Source organism: Chlamydotis macqueenii, chromosome 1 (genome assembly GCF_036417535.1).
Source record: "Chlamydotis macqueenii isolate bChlMac1 chromosome 1, bChlMac1.mat, whole genome shotgun sequence".
In the NCBI taxonomy this organism is placed as follows: domain Eukaryota; kingdom Metazoa; phylum Chordata; class Aves; order Otidiformes; family Otididae; genus Chlamydotis; species Chlamydotis macqueenii.
In genome coordinates, this window is record NC_141556.1 from 66,906,442 (window position 1) to 66,922,031 (window position 15,590).

General features: G+C 44.0%; 1 protein-coding gene across 1 annotated transcript in view; it reads left to right on the forward strand.

Moving 5' to 3' along the window:
• The first annotated feature begins 3,452 nt into the window (after positions 1 to 3,452).
• The window catches only part of IPO8 (importin 8), a 46,586-nt gene continuing 34,448 nt past the window's right edge, over positions 3,453 to 15,590 (forward strand). The window contains exons 1-2 of the mRNA XM_086755185.1: positions 3,453 to 3,586; positions 13,523 to 13,604. Of these exons, the coding sequence (XP_086611311.1) occupies positions 3,503 to 3,586; positions 13,523 to 13,604 (166 nt within the window). The 5' untranslated portion in view covers positions 3,453 to 3,502. The remainder of the gene's footprint in view (positions 3,587 to 13,522; positions 13,605 to 15,590) is intronic.

Genomic DNA, 15,590 nt, shown 5'->3' on the forward strand with positions numbered 1-15,590 from the left:
AATAATTCTAATTGAGTCCCAGATCCATTATTTTGAAGTAGATGAAGCCCAAAATATTAACAGAATCTTTGCTCTAACAAAAAGGCCTATGAATTCTTCTTATAAGAAGTTACTTTCATCCTGAAGTTTTTGAAGTTACATAAAAATACTTCAATTAATGACTAAACTTATTTTTAGAATAACACGGCCACTGCTATCTAAGGAGGTTCATGTTTTACAGAAAGCTGACAAACATCGAGCCCAGCGCACAGGCAGACTAAAATGCTTGCAACAATACTTCCACAACTAAATCACTGCTGACATATTACAAAGGAAATAAACATTATTGAACTGGATGTCACTCAGTTTTAGAGACTTGCTGGAATTGCCTCATTGATGGCTGTGTGCACAAAAAGCAGGTCTTACACTCTTGGGTGTAAAATAATTTCCAATTTTTTTGCAGTGAATGTTGTGTGTTAAAAGTACTATTTAAAAAACAAGTGGTTAGTGCAATAACATTCTGAAAAAAACATTTTAGGAAGATGTTAAAATAGCCTTTAGGCATATTTTGTTCTTTATTGATATGTTTTTCATCACCAGCTTCAAAAGACTGAAGTCCTTCAACGAATCAATTTAATAACTTTTAAGTTCTCATACCGCAAATGAATAGACAGAAACAGAATAAAACAGAACTGCTTGTAAACTGTCCATAACATGCTAATTTGGGAGAAGGAAGTAGAGATACAACTTCAAGATTAAAGCAGAGATATGATCACTGAACATACTCTCGCCTGCTTCTAGGAAGAAATGAAAAGGTGAATGAAAGTACCTACAATTTCTTGCTAGATGCTGTAGAGCTGCATTACTGGAGAACAGAAAGACAGTTATTGAACGATAACAATCAGGTGTTCTGCACCATTTCAAAAAGTGATGAAAACCACAAGTGAGGGCACAATCTCAGAATGCTAGGTAGGTGTAATTAATTTTTACAGCTAGATTCTTCTTTTATTCTAGGCAAATGTATTAAGGGACAATATTTTTGTATAAAATCATTACAGTATTAGATGCTTTAACATTTTCGTTGTAGGCAATTTAGAGACTGAAGTTATTTAGTGGCAGTAAAGATGTGGCAAGCATTACCATATGGTCCCCCTGGTTACAGAAGGGTATCCCTGCCATAAATGGCACTCCTGTGCTTTCCCCATTGTTAAGAAGAATATTCTTCAGTACAGGGCAGGTAATACATAAGTTGAGGGAAGTACTGCTATTTTCTTAATTGAGGAGCAGTAATGAGAAATTACATTTTACACTGTAATTACAACGAATAAATGACATACTGTCAAATTGTGTTCCTACGGCATTTATATAAAAGTATGATCTTTTAATTGCCTTCGTGTTTGACTCTTCCAAAACACAGCAAATAGTCCTTCTCTTCTTTCTGACAGTTAATAAAACATCTCTGGTTTGTAAATGTTATGTAAAACACTACCTGCAGAAGTAACCAAAGGACTTGGCTCATTAAGATCATGTTAGTCATGAGGTTTTTCTGGCATGCTGCTGGTCTGTGAACTGCACCTTTGACAGTTATCTTATAGCTGCACAGGTGTTTAAATCTTCCTTTGGTTCACCTGCATGTTCTAGGATTTAAGGGGAGAAATTGGACAGAGGTTGAGAATAATAGTGGGGCAAATGCTTGCAGTTAGAAGAGGTGTTTGCATATTCCTGAACAACCTGAGTGGTAAGCACCTTTAACCCACTGTCACATGCAAACACCATTAAGATAAGCAAACCACTTTCAGGGTCTACTAATCTACATAACGATGAGGATAAGTGTCAGAAGCATAGTAGGAATCATGATGTGTGCCCTAACTGCACATTTTAGGAAGCTCCTTGCTGCAAATTTCTCTCTTCCTTGCGATCGTGTCTTGTGCAGCAGCACATACTTTAGGTACCTGGATAATCATGTCAATAATGTCGGTTCTCCATCATGGAATTGACCTCACCACCATTCAGTCTTGGTATTCTCACTTCAATTCTTGTGCAAACAACTCACATGGCAGCAAATACTGAACAATCAAGCCTGGTAGTCAAGCTGGAAAACTACTAGAAAGAATGAAAACTAGGATTATTATTTTTTTTTTAAGTGCAGTGAAAGTACGTGTTGGCAAAGATGGACAGTGCAGAGGGTCTGGAAGCATTCTGTGGGCTGGGCAACAAGATGTCTTCTCCACTCTCATGAGACCCCACCTGCAGTACTGTGTCCAGCTTTGGAGCCCCCAACATAAGAAGGGCACGGACCTGTTGGAGAGAGTCCAGGGGAGGGCCACAAAAATGATCAGAGGGCTGGAGCACCTCTCCGATGAGGACAGGCTGAGAGTTGGGGCTGTTCAGCCTGGAGAAGAGAAGGCTCTGAGGAGACCTGATAGTGGCCTTTCAACGCCTAAAGGGGGCCTACATGAAAGATGGGGAGAGACTCTTCAGCAGGGCCTGTTGTAACAGGACAAGGGGTAATGGTTTTCAAACAGAAGAGGGTAGATTTAGACTGGATATAAGGCAGAATTTTTTTTTACACTGAGGGTGATAGAACACCGGCACAGGTTGTGCAGAGAGGTGGTGGATGCCCCATCCCTGGAAACATTCAAGGCCAGGTTGGACGGGGATCTGAGCAACCTGATCTGGTTGGGGATGTCCCTGCCCCTTGCAGGGGGGCTGGACTGGATGGCCTTTAAAGGTCCCTTCCAACAGAAACCATTCTGTGGTTCTGTGTCTGTGGAGCCGGCGTGCCGAGCCAGCGCTGCCGCTCACTGTGAGGTACCAGAAGAGGCCACTCAGCAGCGGCGGACGGCGGCACCTCAGCAGAGCCGCAGCACCGGCAGCGGGACCCAGCCCCCCCTGCCCTCGCTGTCCCTGCCCTTGCCGCCCCCTCGCTGCCGCGGCCGCCCGGGCCCGCTCCCCGCCGGAGTCTGTGCCGCGGGTGCCGCTTGCCCTCCATCGCCATGACAGCGACAACTTGCGAGTCTCCCGTTGGTGTCTCCGGGGATGGAGCCCGGGGCAGGCGGCCCCGGAGGCAGTAGCTACAGCAGAGAAGTCACCGCACATACACCGTGAAAGGCAGCGTCCTCCCCACCCCAAGCGGCGCTGCTTTCCCCCTGGGAGACAGGCGCGTAGGGCTCCACCACCTGCCTGCCTGCCTGCCGTGCCGTACCACGATATGGCCACCCCCTAACCCCGCCCGCCGCCAGCCATGCCGGCTGGCTTCTATCCGTACAACAAAATGGCGGCCACCTCTCGCCAACCTCTGGACGAAGCCAGAAGGCGGCGCTGCGGCCGTAAAGCAGTGCCGGTTTCCCGATACCCAGCTGTCGCAAACCGGTGAATGGCTCTGGCGAGGGACCGGGAGGGGGGGTGGGGGACACGAGCCTGCGATTGTGGCACGGGGGGGCGGCGGCGCTAGCGGCGGCTCCGGCTCCAGCTCCTCTTCCTGCCCCGGGGAAGCTCTGCCTGCCGGCGAGAGAAGGGGAAGATGGATCCCAACAGGATCATCCAGGCTCTGAAGGGCACCATAGATCCCAAACTGCGCATCGCCGCCGAGAACGAGCTCAATCAGGTGAGGGGGGGGCGGCCTGCCCCGCCCCGCCGCGCCTCACCCCGGCCGCCGCGCGCGGTACGGGGCCGCCCGGCCCCGCCGGCAGGGGCCGAGGTGGGGGCGGCGGGGGCGGGGGGGGGTGTCGGAGTGTGCCCCCTCCTTGGTGCCGGGACTGGCTGCTGCGCTCGGCAGTGAGGGGCTTTGGGGCGGGGGGTTCCCCCGCCGCTGCCTTTCCCCTGCCCGGGCTGCAGCGGAAAGCGGGGCCGGACCGGGGACGGCGGCATCCTCCACCGGAGCGGGCGCTTCCGCGCCGGCTGTCAGCGGCCGCAGCGGCGGGCGAGGGCAGCGGGCAAGGCCGCCCCGGTGCGGCTGCCGGGACCCCCGTGGCGAGACCCGCCGACTCCCCCGGCCTCCGTGGGGCACAGGCGGGGAGCCCGGCCCCCGGGTGTACGCCGTAGGTGCCCGGCGGCCGGGCGGGATGGCTGCCCTCCCTCGGTTTTGTCCTTAAAGTTTGATGACCCTGGGAGCAGGGCGTAGCGAAGTGTAGTGCGGCAACCTGATCCTCGGTGTGCGGTGCTGGAAGGCGTGACACGCAGCTCGGCTCCGCTCAGGGCTCTCTCCGGTGATAGCTAACAGCAGCCCTCGGGGCTTGGTGTTGCCCTGTTCAGCAGCAGCATGCCAAGTTAAACTCCGAGAAAGGCGCATTAGATTTTTGTGGGTAGTTTTTATCACGGCATCCCACAGTTAATGTAGCGGCGGTGTGCACCGAATCAAAACTGCGACCACAGTCTCGGTTTGTACGCTTGAAAGAAGAGAAAGTTCTGTTGCACGACGTTAATAAAGCTTTAGCCTCTGTACTTCGGTGGAGCATTTGATGGAGTCTATTGGAGGAGCCGAGTTTTTTCAACTGCACTGGTGTGTGAACAGAACAGTCAATGAGAACTGGCTGTCAGGAATTACTGCTACTTCAGGATTGCTACTCCAGCTTAATTTTCTATTTAGGCAGTTTAAAACTCCTTCTGAATTAGCTACAGCTAATCCTTGCTTTAGCCGTTGGCAAGTTCCTTTAGTAAATCGGTGGATTAAGTGCTGGACACTGAGAATGCTCTTGCGGATAGTTAGATAAAAATGCGAAACTTTTTATTTGGCATAGTTACTTTAACAATTCGTCAGTACCTATTTTTATCCCTACTATTAAGCACCGAGAGGGAAATGATAAATATTTGTCAGCAGCCTGTTGCACAGGGATCAAAACTACAGCAATAAACTGATGCATGTTTGGCAGGCTCAGAACAAAGAGGCAGCTGTCTGGATTCCCAGGTCCTGCTCCTAACACTGTCCTTTTAACATCACCAACAACTACTGTGAAGTTGGAAAAGTTTTGGAAGTGCTTTAAGATTGAGATCTGTAAAATGTTTTAAGTTCATGTGGTGGATAATGCAATTCTCATCAAAGTCACGGCTTTTAGATTCAAGGGCGCAAGTATATTTATTGAGAAGGGGTTGGGGTACAGATTTTTATTTAAAATAGCTGACACATTTTCTCTTTTCTAACTATTATAAGGAATGAATCTTGGAATTAAGACATACCTATTGTGTAGGCTTTCTGTTACTAAATGAAGCATGATGTATCTCACTGACATAATATACTGATGCATTGCTGAGTTTGACATGACTCTTTGGATGAGTGGAACAAAAGTGCTCCTGAGGAATGTCGTTTAACGTAGGCCTTTGACATCTTGAAGCCGTTGAGTGCTTTTGAAGGAAGACTTCAAAGCGACGTGTCAGACTCCCATGTGTCTAATGACAGTGTTGACATGTAACTGTGTTCCTGCAAATACTGGAATCCAGATGCTATTCTAGCTTTTATCTTGTTCTAGCAAAGGAACCAATCCACCAACCAAACAGAAAACTCTCCAACAATAACTACCTGAAGAAGTATTACAAAACTTGGCCAAACAGAACAGGAGTCACCTTTATTCTATGCACTAGTTAAAGTCACACTGCTCCTGATACACGATAAAGGGTATTGAGGTAAAACTTCTCTTGTGTTAGCCTGTCTGCAGTGTACGTTTGCTTTCAGGTTTGAATCCAGGTAGTGACAGGAGCTTCCCAGAGAATATAAATCCTACCAGTCCACCAGTACAGCACCTCTCTAGGCACTCTGCAGGCTTGTACCGATGCAGAGTCCTTTAGCCACAAGCTTGTGATAGTCCCGACTCCAGAATTTGCTTACAGTGTGGAGTGTGGGGAATGGGGTTAAAATTGATTAAAGTTTGCCTACCTGTAAAAAGTCCCAGCTTTTTTGAAAATGCCTCTTTCTCTTCTGTATGTTCCTGCACCTGTGTAAAGATAGAGTTAAATCAGTGAAGTTGCTGTCTGCCTTCTGGATTATCATCTAACTGCATTCAGAACTGGCATCAAGATTCCTTTTTCTTTGCCTTTATTATGTCTATTGGAAGACTGTGAATTTACTTCCTCCTGCAGCTAGGAACAAGTGTTGATTTCCAGCCTAAATTAATTTATGGTCCATTTACATCCATTTGTGCCAATCTTATTCTTTATTAGAATAGGTTTCTTGGTACCTGCTCTGACATATTTGTCAAAGGCTGATCACTACTAGCCTGTTTTCCTAGCCTTAACAGGCTGTGTTTCCTTAGCCTTATCATGAAACTGAATTTATGAAATGAAATAGGAGAGCACAGCTCTTCTCCACACTTGTTTCCATTTGAATTCATCAGCAAACTTAACTTCTTTCAGTGTTCGGGATTTGTCTGAAATGTGATTCTTGATAAACTAGAGCAGTAATTTCCTGCCGGGTCAGTAATCTCTATTGTGTAACTGCTGTCATTTCACTTCTAGCCTGTTGATTTTTCTAAGTGTACACATCTTTTCATGCCCCTCTTTTTCTTTCTTTTTTTTTTCCCCTCCACTTTTTTTCTTCAGCTCTGTCACATGATTGGTGTGTACTTTATGATCGTAGTTATCAATCACACTGTACTTACTAGAACAGTCAATTGTCATACCAGGAAAGATATGCATTGTGCACCTTTCTTTGCTATCTGTTCTAGGCTGTAACTCTTTTTAGGTCTGTCTTACAGACTTCAGGGACTTTTGCTAGTTAATTTTTTTTTTTTAATGGCTAAATACTACTTTCATGTGCTGTTTCTTGGAGTGTTGTGGAATGTACTGTCTGATTATGTGAACATACAAAGTCATCTCTGATTCCAGTTCTGATAGGATTCATAGAATCATAGAATGGTTAGAGTTGGAAGGGACCTTGAAAGGTCCAACCTCCCTGCAAGGAGCAGGGACATCCCTGACTAGATCAGGTTGCTCAGAGCCTCATCCAGCCTGGCCTTGAACGTTTCCAGGGATGAGGCTTCCACCACCTCTCTGGGCAACCTGTTCCAGTGTTCTACAACTCGCATTGTAAAATTTTTTTTTCCTAATATCCAATCTAAATCTACCCCCCTCTATTTTAAAACCATTACCCCTCATCCTATCACAACAGGCCCTACTGAACAGCCTCTCCCCGTCTTTCTTGTAGGCCCCCTTGAGGTACTGGAAGGCTGCTATCAGGTCTCCCCGGAGCCTCCTCTTCTCTGGGCTGAACAGCCCCAACTCTCTCAGCCTGTCCTCATAGGAAAGGTGCTCCAGCCCTCTGATCATCTTTGTGGGCCTCCTCTGGACTCTCTCCAACAGGTCCATGTCCTTCTTATGTTGGGGGCTCCAGAACTGGACACAGTGCTCCAGGTGGGGTCTCACCAGGGCAGAGTAGAGGGGCAGAATCACCTCCCTTGACCTGCTGGCCACGCTCCTCTTGATGCAGCCCAGGATGTAGTTGGCCTTCTGGGCCGCAAGAGCACATTGCCGGCTCATGTTGAGCTTCTCGTTCACCAGCACTCCCAAGTCCTTCTCCTCAGGGCTGCTCTCAATCCATTCTCCGCCCAGCCTGTATTTGTGCCTGGGATTGCCATGACCCAGGTGCAGGACCTTACACTAAGCCTGGTTGAACTTCATGAGGTTGGCACGGGCCCACCTCTCCAGCCTGTCAAGGTCCCTCTGGATGGCATCCCTCCCCACCAGCGTGTCAACGGCACCACACAACTTGGTGTCGTCGGCGAACTTGCTGAGGGTGCACTCTATCCCAGTGTCCATGTCGCCGACAAAGATGTTGAACAGGGCCGGGCCCAACATGGAGCCCTGAGGGACGCCACTCGTGACCGGTCTCCACTTGGACATCGAGCCGTTGACCACCACTCTCTGAGTGCGGCCATCCAGCCAACTCCTTATCCACCGAGTGGTCCGTCCATCAAACCCATGCCTCCCTAGTTTGCAGAGAAGGATGTCATGTGGGACAGTGTCAAAAGCTTTGCACAGGTCCAGGTAGATTATATCCGTTGCTCATCCCTTGTCCACCGATGCTGTCACCCCATCATAGAAGGCCACCAAGTTGGTCAAGCACAATCTGCCCTTGGTGAAGCCATGTTGGCTGTCACCAACCACCTCCTTGCTCTCCATGTGCCTTAGCATGGTTTCCATGGTTTCCAGGAGAATCTGCTCCATGACCTTGCCAGGGACAGAGGTGAGGCTGACTGGCCTGTAGTTGCCCTGGTCCTCCTTGTTCCTCTTTTTAACAATGGGGGTTATGTTCCCTCTCTTCCAGTCATCGGGGACCTCACCAGACTGCCACGGTTTCTCAAATATGATGGCCAGTGGCTTGGATTACCACAGAATTTTTACGTGTTAATCTTCATTGACTCAGCCAGCTGTAATACATTTCTTTGGCCTGTAACAAATAAGAACACAATTGCAGAAATACAGCTGCTTGTTTAAATATTGAGGAGGAGTTGCAGAATTTGGCTTTGACAGGAGCTGAGTAACAGTACCGGAAGAAGAGAAAGAACTGTGAGAAGATTACCCAAAAGCAGAAGAGACCAGGATAAAGTTGACTTCCGTCTGTATCTTCCACATCTTTGTTGAGCCGGCTGCCGTAGTAGGCAGGGGTCTTAAGGCCACTGTGAAAGTGGCAATGAGCACCTCTTGTTACCTAAGGAAGGAGGCTCAGGTATTTGTATTGAAGACCAAATTAATGAGGATCTTGACTTGCATGATTAGAAGTTCTGTGGAAAGTGGAGTTTGTTTGAGACTGGATGAATTTGGTAGCAGAACCCACAGAGGAAAGAAGCTCAGATAGATTCTTACACAGGCTTATTTTCACTGTGTATGAAAACACTTCGAGTTTTCCCCTCCCCAAATAATACCTTTGTGTGTGAACAGGAAAAGAAGAAAGTGTCTTTTGAAGTTCTAGTTTGTTTTAACAACTATGACAGACAGTGTAAAAAACAAGAGAGAAAATACTATTAACAATTGCAAAAATATGCCCGAGTGTGACAAATGCTGATGGCATTTCCGAGTAACACATTTTCAGTGCACAGCAAACAGAAAATAAAGCTCAGCAAACCAGATAGTTGAGCATTCAAATCAAATGTACGTAAGCCTTAAAATAGTCTATGTAAACAGTTAATTGCTCATGTGTTCAAGGTACAGATTTCTTCTGTGTATTTGTCTTTGCAAACAAAGATGTAGTGCCTTGATTTTTCAGCAATTTTTTTTTTGTGCCGTACTTGGATTCAGAGGTATGGAGAAAGAGATGTTCACTGCTGGTGGAGAATGATGGTCTTGGCTTTGCTTGCAGAACCCGAGGGAAGGCTCCGGTTTTCCATATCCATTGTCCTAGATTGTCGTGGTGTTGTTCTGCAGAGGAGGAAGCACCTTCTAGTGCTGTTCTGCACTCAGCCACCGTGGTTGCCCTCAGTGCAGTGGGAAGGTTACTGACAAATGTGATTATGGAGCAGTTGCTTGCCGTGGGCTTTAAATGCGACAGCAAGCAAGACACATGAATAATACTTACTGAAATGAGTTTAGTAGTCTATAATGCATGATAACCTGGGAGCTGAATCTGAATGTTAGCTGTGAAAAGTGTTTGCTTTAGTAGGATCCATTTGGGAAAATTCTTATATATTTTACCTGCTTGTCTCTCCTTTCATTCTAGTCCTTTACATGTGATGGTGTTCGTCTTGCTGTTTTTCAGTGGCCCATCTGAGCCTTTCTTGGGTGCCATCTCTTCTATACCTAATCAAATGGAAGAGCAAGTAGGCAAAAAATGTTGTGTTCTCTGATCTTTGGAAGACTGGAGCAGTGATACTGAGGTGGGGAAGAATACATATTAGGCCAAAGGTGAAAGGACAGAGTGCAGAAAGCTGTGCAGCTGCAGTGCACTGATCCTGAGACAGATCCAGGAGGAACAAGATCTGTGTGAACACATGCATATCCTTGCTCATTGCTGTAAATTTACCCAATTGTATCTTACCAGTGCTATACGCCTCTCCCAGTTTAGCTGCTGGCCTTGCACATTGCTGTATTCCATCCTTTTAATCCCAATGGAAATTAAATGAGTTGGGTGTGGTTTTTTTTGCATAAATGCTCTGTGATTCATGCAAAAGCAGTTAGTATGTGTTTTACACAACTTTAAAATAACTGTTCTTGATAAGTACTTAATGAAAGTTTATTTTTCAATGACTTTTACTTTCTGGTTTAGAATAAACATATGCCCTCGTCGATCAGCACCTTTGTAGAAAGTTTTACCAAATCACAGCAGTGTGAATTCAAGGCGATGTAATTATTCACAAACTGCACAAAGCAATGTGCTGTGTTACGGGAGTTGCGCTGAAGGTCTTTTTCAGCCATCTGGTGCCTCCCTGCGGCTCCTGGGCACAGCTTTTCAAAATCGGCAGATAGCTTTCCATCCCTTCCCTGGGACTGATGATATTCCTGCTCTCCCTTTGCAAAAGTTCAGGTGCAGCCGTAATGATGTAAATAACTGTCTTGCTGAACTCGTCTCGTTCCGAGGTCTCTTCCTTGTCTCTCTCCGATTGCTCAGTGCACACCTGACAATTGCTCTGCACCTACTCGTGTGATACCTACAGCTTTACTTGCTGGTGTCCAGGAGCCTGTTGTGTGGTTTCCCGAGCAAGGCAGGGAAAGGATAAATCCCAAGATCACAATTAGCATGACAACTAAATCAACAAGAATGTGCTGGTATAGGAAAAATGTTGCTGCACGCAGCTTTTTAAAAAGTCCTCTGTTCTAAAAATTGCAAGCGGCATGTAGTTTTCCTGGCTGGGTTTGTTGCCGCACAAGTGAGCGGGCTGGTATTTGAGCTTCACAAATGCAACAGAATCGGGTGTCTTGTTTCTAAAATGGGCACACAATCTCTGTTGATCTGTACAGCTTTCGTCTTTCTGATAATGAGTCGAAAGCGAAGCTGTGTAGAAGTGTGAATTATGGTAATGGCAATAATACAGAGTAGAAGGATTTAGTGGGAGCTTGGTACCGTGTCCTTGTCATCTCTTTAGGGATGTTGATACAAGAAGTGCAAAGAAGCCTTCATAGCAGTGTGCCAGTAGGGATGAGGCCCCCTCTGAGAGGCTGCGCGTGCCTTCTGCGTAACATGTCTTTTGTCACTCCAGGCGCTTGCTGAGAGGATTTTCTGCACAGGCCAAATAACCGTATTTGTATACATCCTGGCAAAACTTCAGGGATAGCGGTTGTATGCAGCACAAGTGGTCCCAATAAAGCTTCCTGAAGTAGCGGTGACTTTAATGTAGATTTAATAAAAGCTCTTTGCACAGAGAAAGGGAAATAATTTATACTGTGTGTTATAATTTATCACTGTGTCCACCCTAAATGTGATACTGGTAGGATTACTGCAGGAAAACAACAACAACAAAACAACCCCCAAAAAGATTGCATTCTTAATCAATGTGTTTATGGTAGTAAAAGCTGTGTGTAGCTTGGGTCTGAGAACAGCATATTGGCACTGTTTAGAAGAAAAAGGATGATTAGAGTTCACACACATTTTTGGTTTTCTGTGCTGCTGGGATTGCTTGTGCTTTCATTATCTCCCTGGGAGTTGAGTGTTGAGTGCTGGAGGCTGCGGTAGCCTACTGCAGCCCACGTCAGAACCCACCGGTGTTGTACAGATTCTGTCTGGTGGAGACTGAAGGACCAGCTTTGGACTCCAGGATACTCGATGAGAAGGTGATCTTTGGAGTCCAGTATGCTTCTACCAGTTGACATTGAAAGCTGGTATTTCAGCATGTCCATAGATAAATGGAGTTCCTGTGCTGTGTGTTACAGCTGTTACTTTATTTGGAGCATTTCTTATGGATCATTAAAGTTTATAGAGAAGGGAACTGTGGGAAAGTATGCTTTTGATTTACCATTACTGCTTTTATCTGAGATCTCACATTACTCTATAAATGTCAAATGAGTCTATGAGCACAAAGTAGGTTACAATTAGACTGTCGTTTTAATGACTAAAATGAGGGCCAGAAAGTTAAGTGATGTGGTAAAATTATTGAATGATAGTGTTGTGATGCAGCTGTTACACTTAGGCATCATGAAAGCAGTGTAGTTTTACCTCATTATGGAAATATTAGATCGAGGAACTGGGTACATAAAGAGCAGAACATGTTCAGTCTGGAGAAGAGAAGGCTCCAGGGAGACCTTATAGCAGCCTTCCAGTACCTAAAGGCAGCTTACAGGAAAGACAAGGAGAAACTCTTTAGAAGAGCCTATTGTGATAGGAGGAGGGGTAACGGTTTTAAAATAGAGGGAGGTAGATTCAGACTGGACATCAGGAAAAATTTTTTTACAATGAGGGTGGTGAAACACTGCAACAGGTTGTCCAGAGAGGTGGGTGATGTCCCATACCTGGAAACATTCAAGGCCAGGTTGGACGGGACTCTGAGCAACCTGATCTGGTTGGAGATGTCCCTGCTCCTTGCAGGGGGTTTGGACTAGATGGCCTTTAGAGGTCCTTTCCAACCCAAACTATTCTATGATTCTTATTTCACACCTTTTGAATGAGGCAGAGTTTACAGGAGAATGTAGTGTACTTGTACTTAAAGCACAGCTCTGGAAGCAGCCACAGAACTGCCAGACATAGTCAAGTTGGAAAGAAATACTACAAAGGGTGAAATAAAGAAAGCTTCTGTCATCTAGCCCCAAGAAATACCTCTCTTTGAACATCAAGTACATGGGTCTAAGTGATGAAAGATCTGACCTAGTAGCCAAGGCCTAGCAGTAACTGCACCATACTGAGTCAATAATTCTTCATGTTGGAGGACCCTTGTTGAATGACAACAATACAATGCTATCATATTTTCACATCTTTTAAATCTGGTGTGCTTTGCTTAGAAGTTCAGTGAACATTGTTTTATCTTTGAAATTCTTCAGCTGTGTGGCTGATGTAGTGTTTGAAAAGTTCTTGGGAAGGCTGTGGGTTTTGAAATGTTATCTGTCTACGCTTGAGTTTAATTAAAAATTGTTATTTCACTGTGTTTCCTCAGTTTTTATTTTTTCTGTTAAGATGCACTATATTTCTAGTCTGTTAAAAAATAGCTGTATAATATATGCTAATACAGATGCTGTTTACACTTGAAAATAATTTTAAATGGTTTTCTTAATCTCCTCAAAAGTCTATATTGCTTTTATACTACAATCTGTTTTGCAAATAAATGGTATGTATTGATGAAGCATGTCACTATCTATTTGACTTACAAGGCTAAGCTAAATAATTCAAAGACAGATCTGTAGTCCTTCACATTATGCATTCTCAGAATTATTTAAATATTCATTATCACTAATCTCTAATACAGACTCTTCTCACATTATTTATTTCACCAATTTGCTGTTACGTGCTTGGCTTTTACAAGTAATTATTTGGATTGCTGCAGATCTGGGTAAATCCAAGTGCTAAAACCTTTCATACTTTATGAGGAGGGTCAAAATCTGCAAAATCCTTAGTTTGTAGTTCTTATTCAGCTTTTGGTAATACAGTCTTCTTAAAACCTAGTGATTTGCTAACTGTGTTTTATATGTATTTCAGTCCTATAAGATCATCAATTTTGCTCCAAGTCTGCTGCAAATCATAGTGTCAGATCAAGTTGAATTTCCAGTGCGTCAAGCAGGTGAGAGAACTTCCTTCTTTCATTTATTCTAAATGTGGAAATGAAAAGGATCTATCTTTGCCGTTTCTTTCCTACATGAGGGTCTAGTTAAAACTGTGGGTAAGGAGTCCCGCTTTGGCTTCCCTGTGTTTGTAGTGATCCCTACTGTATTACTGCAATACTGATATGAAAAGAGAATGATTTCTGCTCAAAACTGAGTACCCGGGGAGCCACAGATATTCTTTCTTCTGGTGATGAAGTAGCAGTGATGCCAAGACAAGTGGCAATTTAAAAAAAAAAAAAGTGGATCTCATTTGAATACATGTTTCTCTATTTTAATCCCTTTTCCTGGAAAAATGAAAAGCACCCATAGTTCTCTAGGTTAAGGGTAGGCACATACGCTTAGTCAGTATCTATGGTGCCCTCTCACAAAAGTAGATATGAAGGAACCTCACATGGCTGGTAAGTTCTGAATTTGTAGTCTGAGGACGTCTAGAAAGATTCCCTAACTGTGTGTAGGAGTTCAGGTACGGTGACGCAGTTAACTTTAGGGTATGCATTTGTGAAAGATGAGATTCTAAATTCTCATAATCTATTTTAACTACTCCTATACAGTATTTTTGACAGATAAAAAAAATATTCAGCTGTTTCAAGAAATATTCAGCTGTGTTTCATTCACAGCTCTGTTTTTATCCTATGGAACAGCATTTCCCATAGAAGCGCTGTTGTTTTTTTTTTTTTTAACAGATCCTATTAATCCCCTGAGTGTGTTGGGGCATGCTGACATAGGCTGTTTGTCATGCTGGCGTGTATTTTTTCAAAGATAATCCGACTTTGAATGACATTGTAAAACCATTCTGTAGTAAAGTTTGATGCTTAATCTAGACTCCATAAGGTCATTTTCATAAATTAATCTCTCATTCCAGTATAATTCAGGGGGAAAAAAAAGTATGCATAGCATATATATATATATTTTTTTTTTTTTTTACAAAGTGGAGGTTTAAAATACAACAGCATATTTAAATTACGTTTGTAAATCGACAGATTTCCCTGGGAATTTTTTAAAAGCCAAGAATTTGTGTAACAGCAAGAGCGATGAACAAAGTAAATTAAAGTCTTGGGCTGGTCTTTCTGGACCTGTTTCTTGTCTGAATATTCTGGCATGTCATAGACAAAGAACTGTTTTTCCTCTTGCTTTTATAAAAATATTTTACAAACTATGTGTTTTTCATACTTCGTAATTTGTCATCACAAAGAAAAATGACTGTACCCTAGCATATCTTATTTATACTTTGCAACCTTAGCTAGTATTCAACCAAAATAGTACAGGGATAAGAGTTTATGAAGAACATTCCTTTAATGTATTACACCACGATTCCTGTGTTTCTTAAAGAATGCCTACAGGCATTTTAGTACTGAGGCATAAATGCTGCTTTATTTTCAGTTGAAGATTAACTTTATTTTTCATGGTTTTTCATGTGAGACAGAAGGGAACAATTCTAAGGGATTATGGGAAATCCTAATAGTGAGATAAAGCTTAGGGAATTCACAACAAACATTTCTGTCTGAATAGAAGGTAGGCCATGTGCCAGTTTCATACTGGGCATTTCCCCAAACAGTGTCCCATCTGCATGTGCAATGATTTGTTTACACGAACCTTCCAAAACGTCACTTACTGAGCTTGAGTAGTTATTTTAGGGATGAATAAAAATGCAGATAAGTAGATTTTTGTTTGCTTGTTTAGTACGATGGAATATTATGTCCATATGGAGGACTGCTGTAATGAAGAATGTACCCTGATAGAAGATGGCTGAAATACTGTTATGTTCTGTGTAGGACCAGGCACTTGAGCCTGATCTGGTGTGGAAACATTAAAAAAAAATAGTTTTCTGACTCAGCTGTGCTTAGTGCATATAGTTGTTAAGAATTCATGCAGTTGTTTTTAGTTGTCTTTTCAACTTGTCGTTCTACTTTCAACTCTGCTACATGTTGAGCACAGAGTAATGT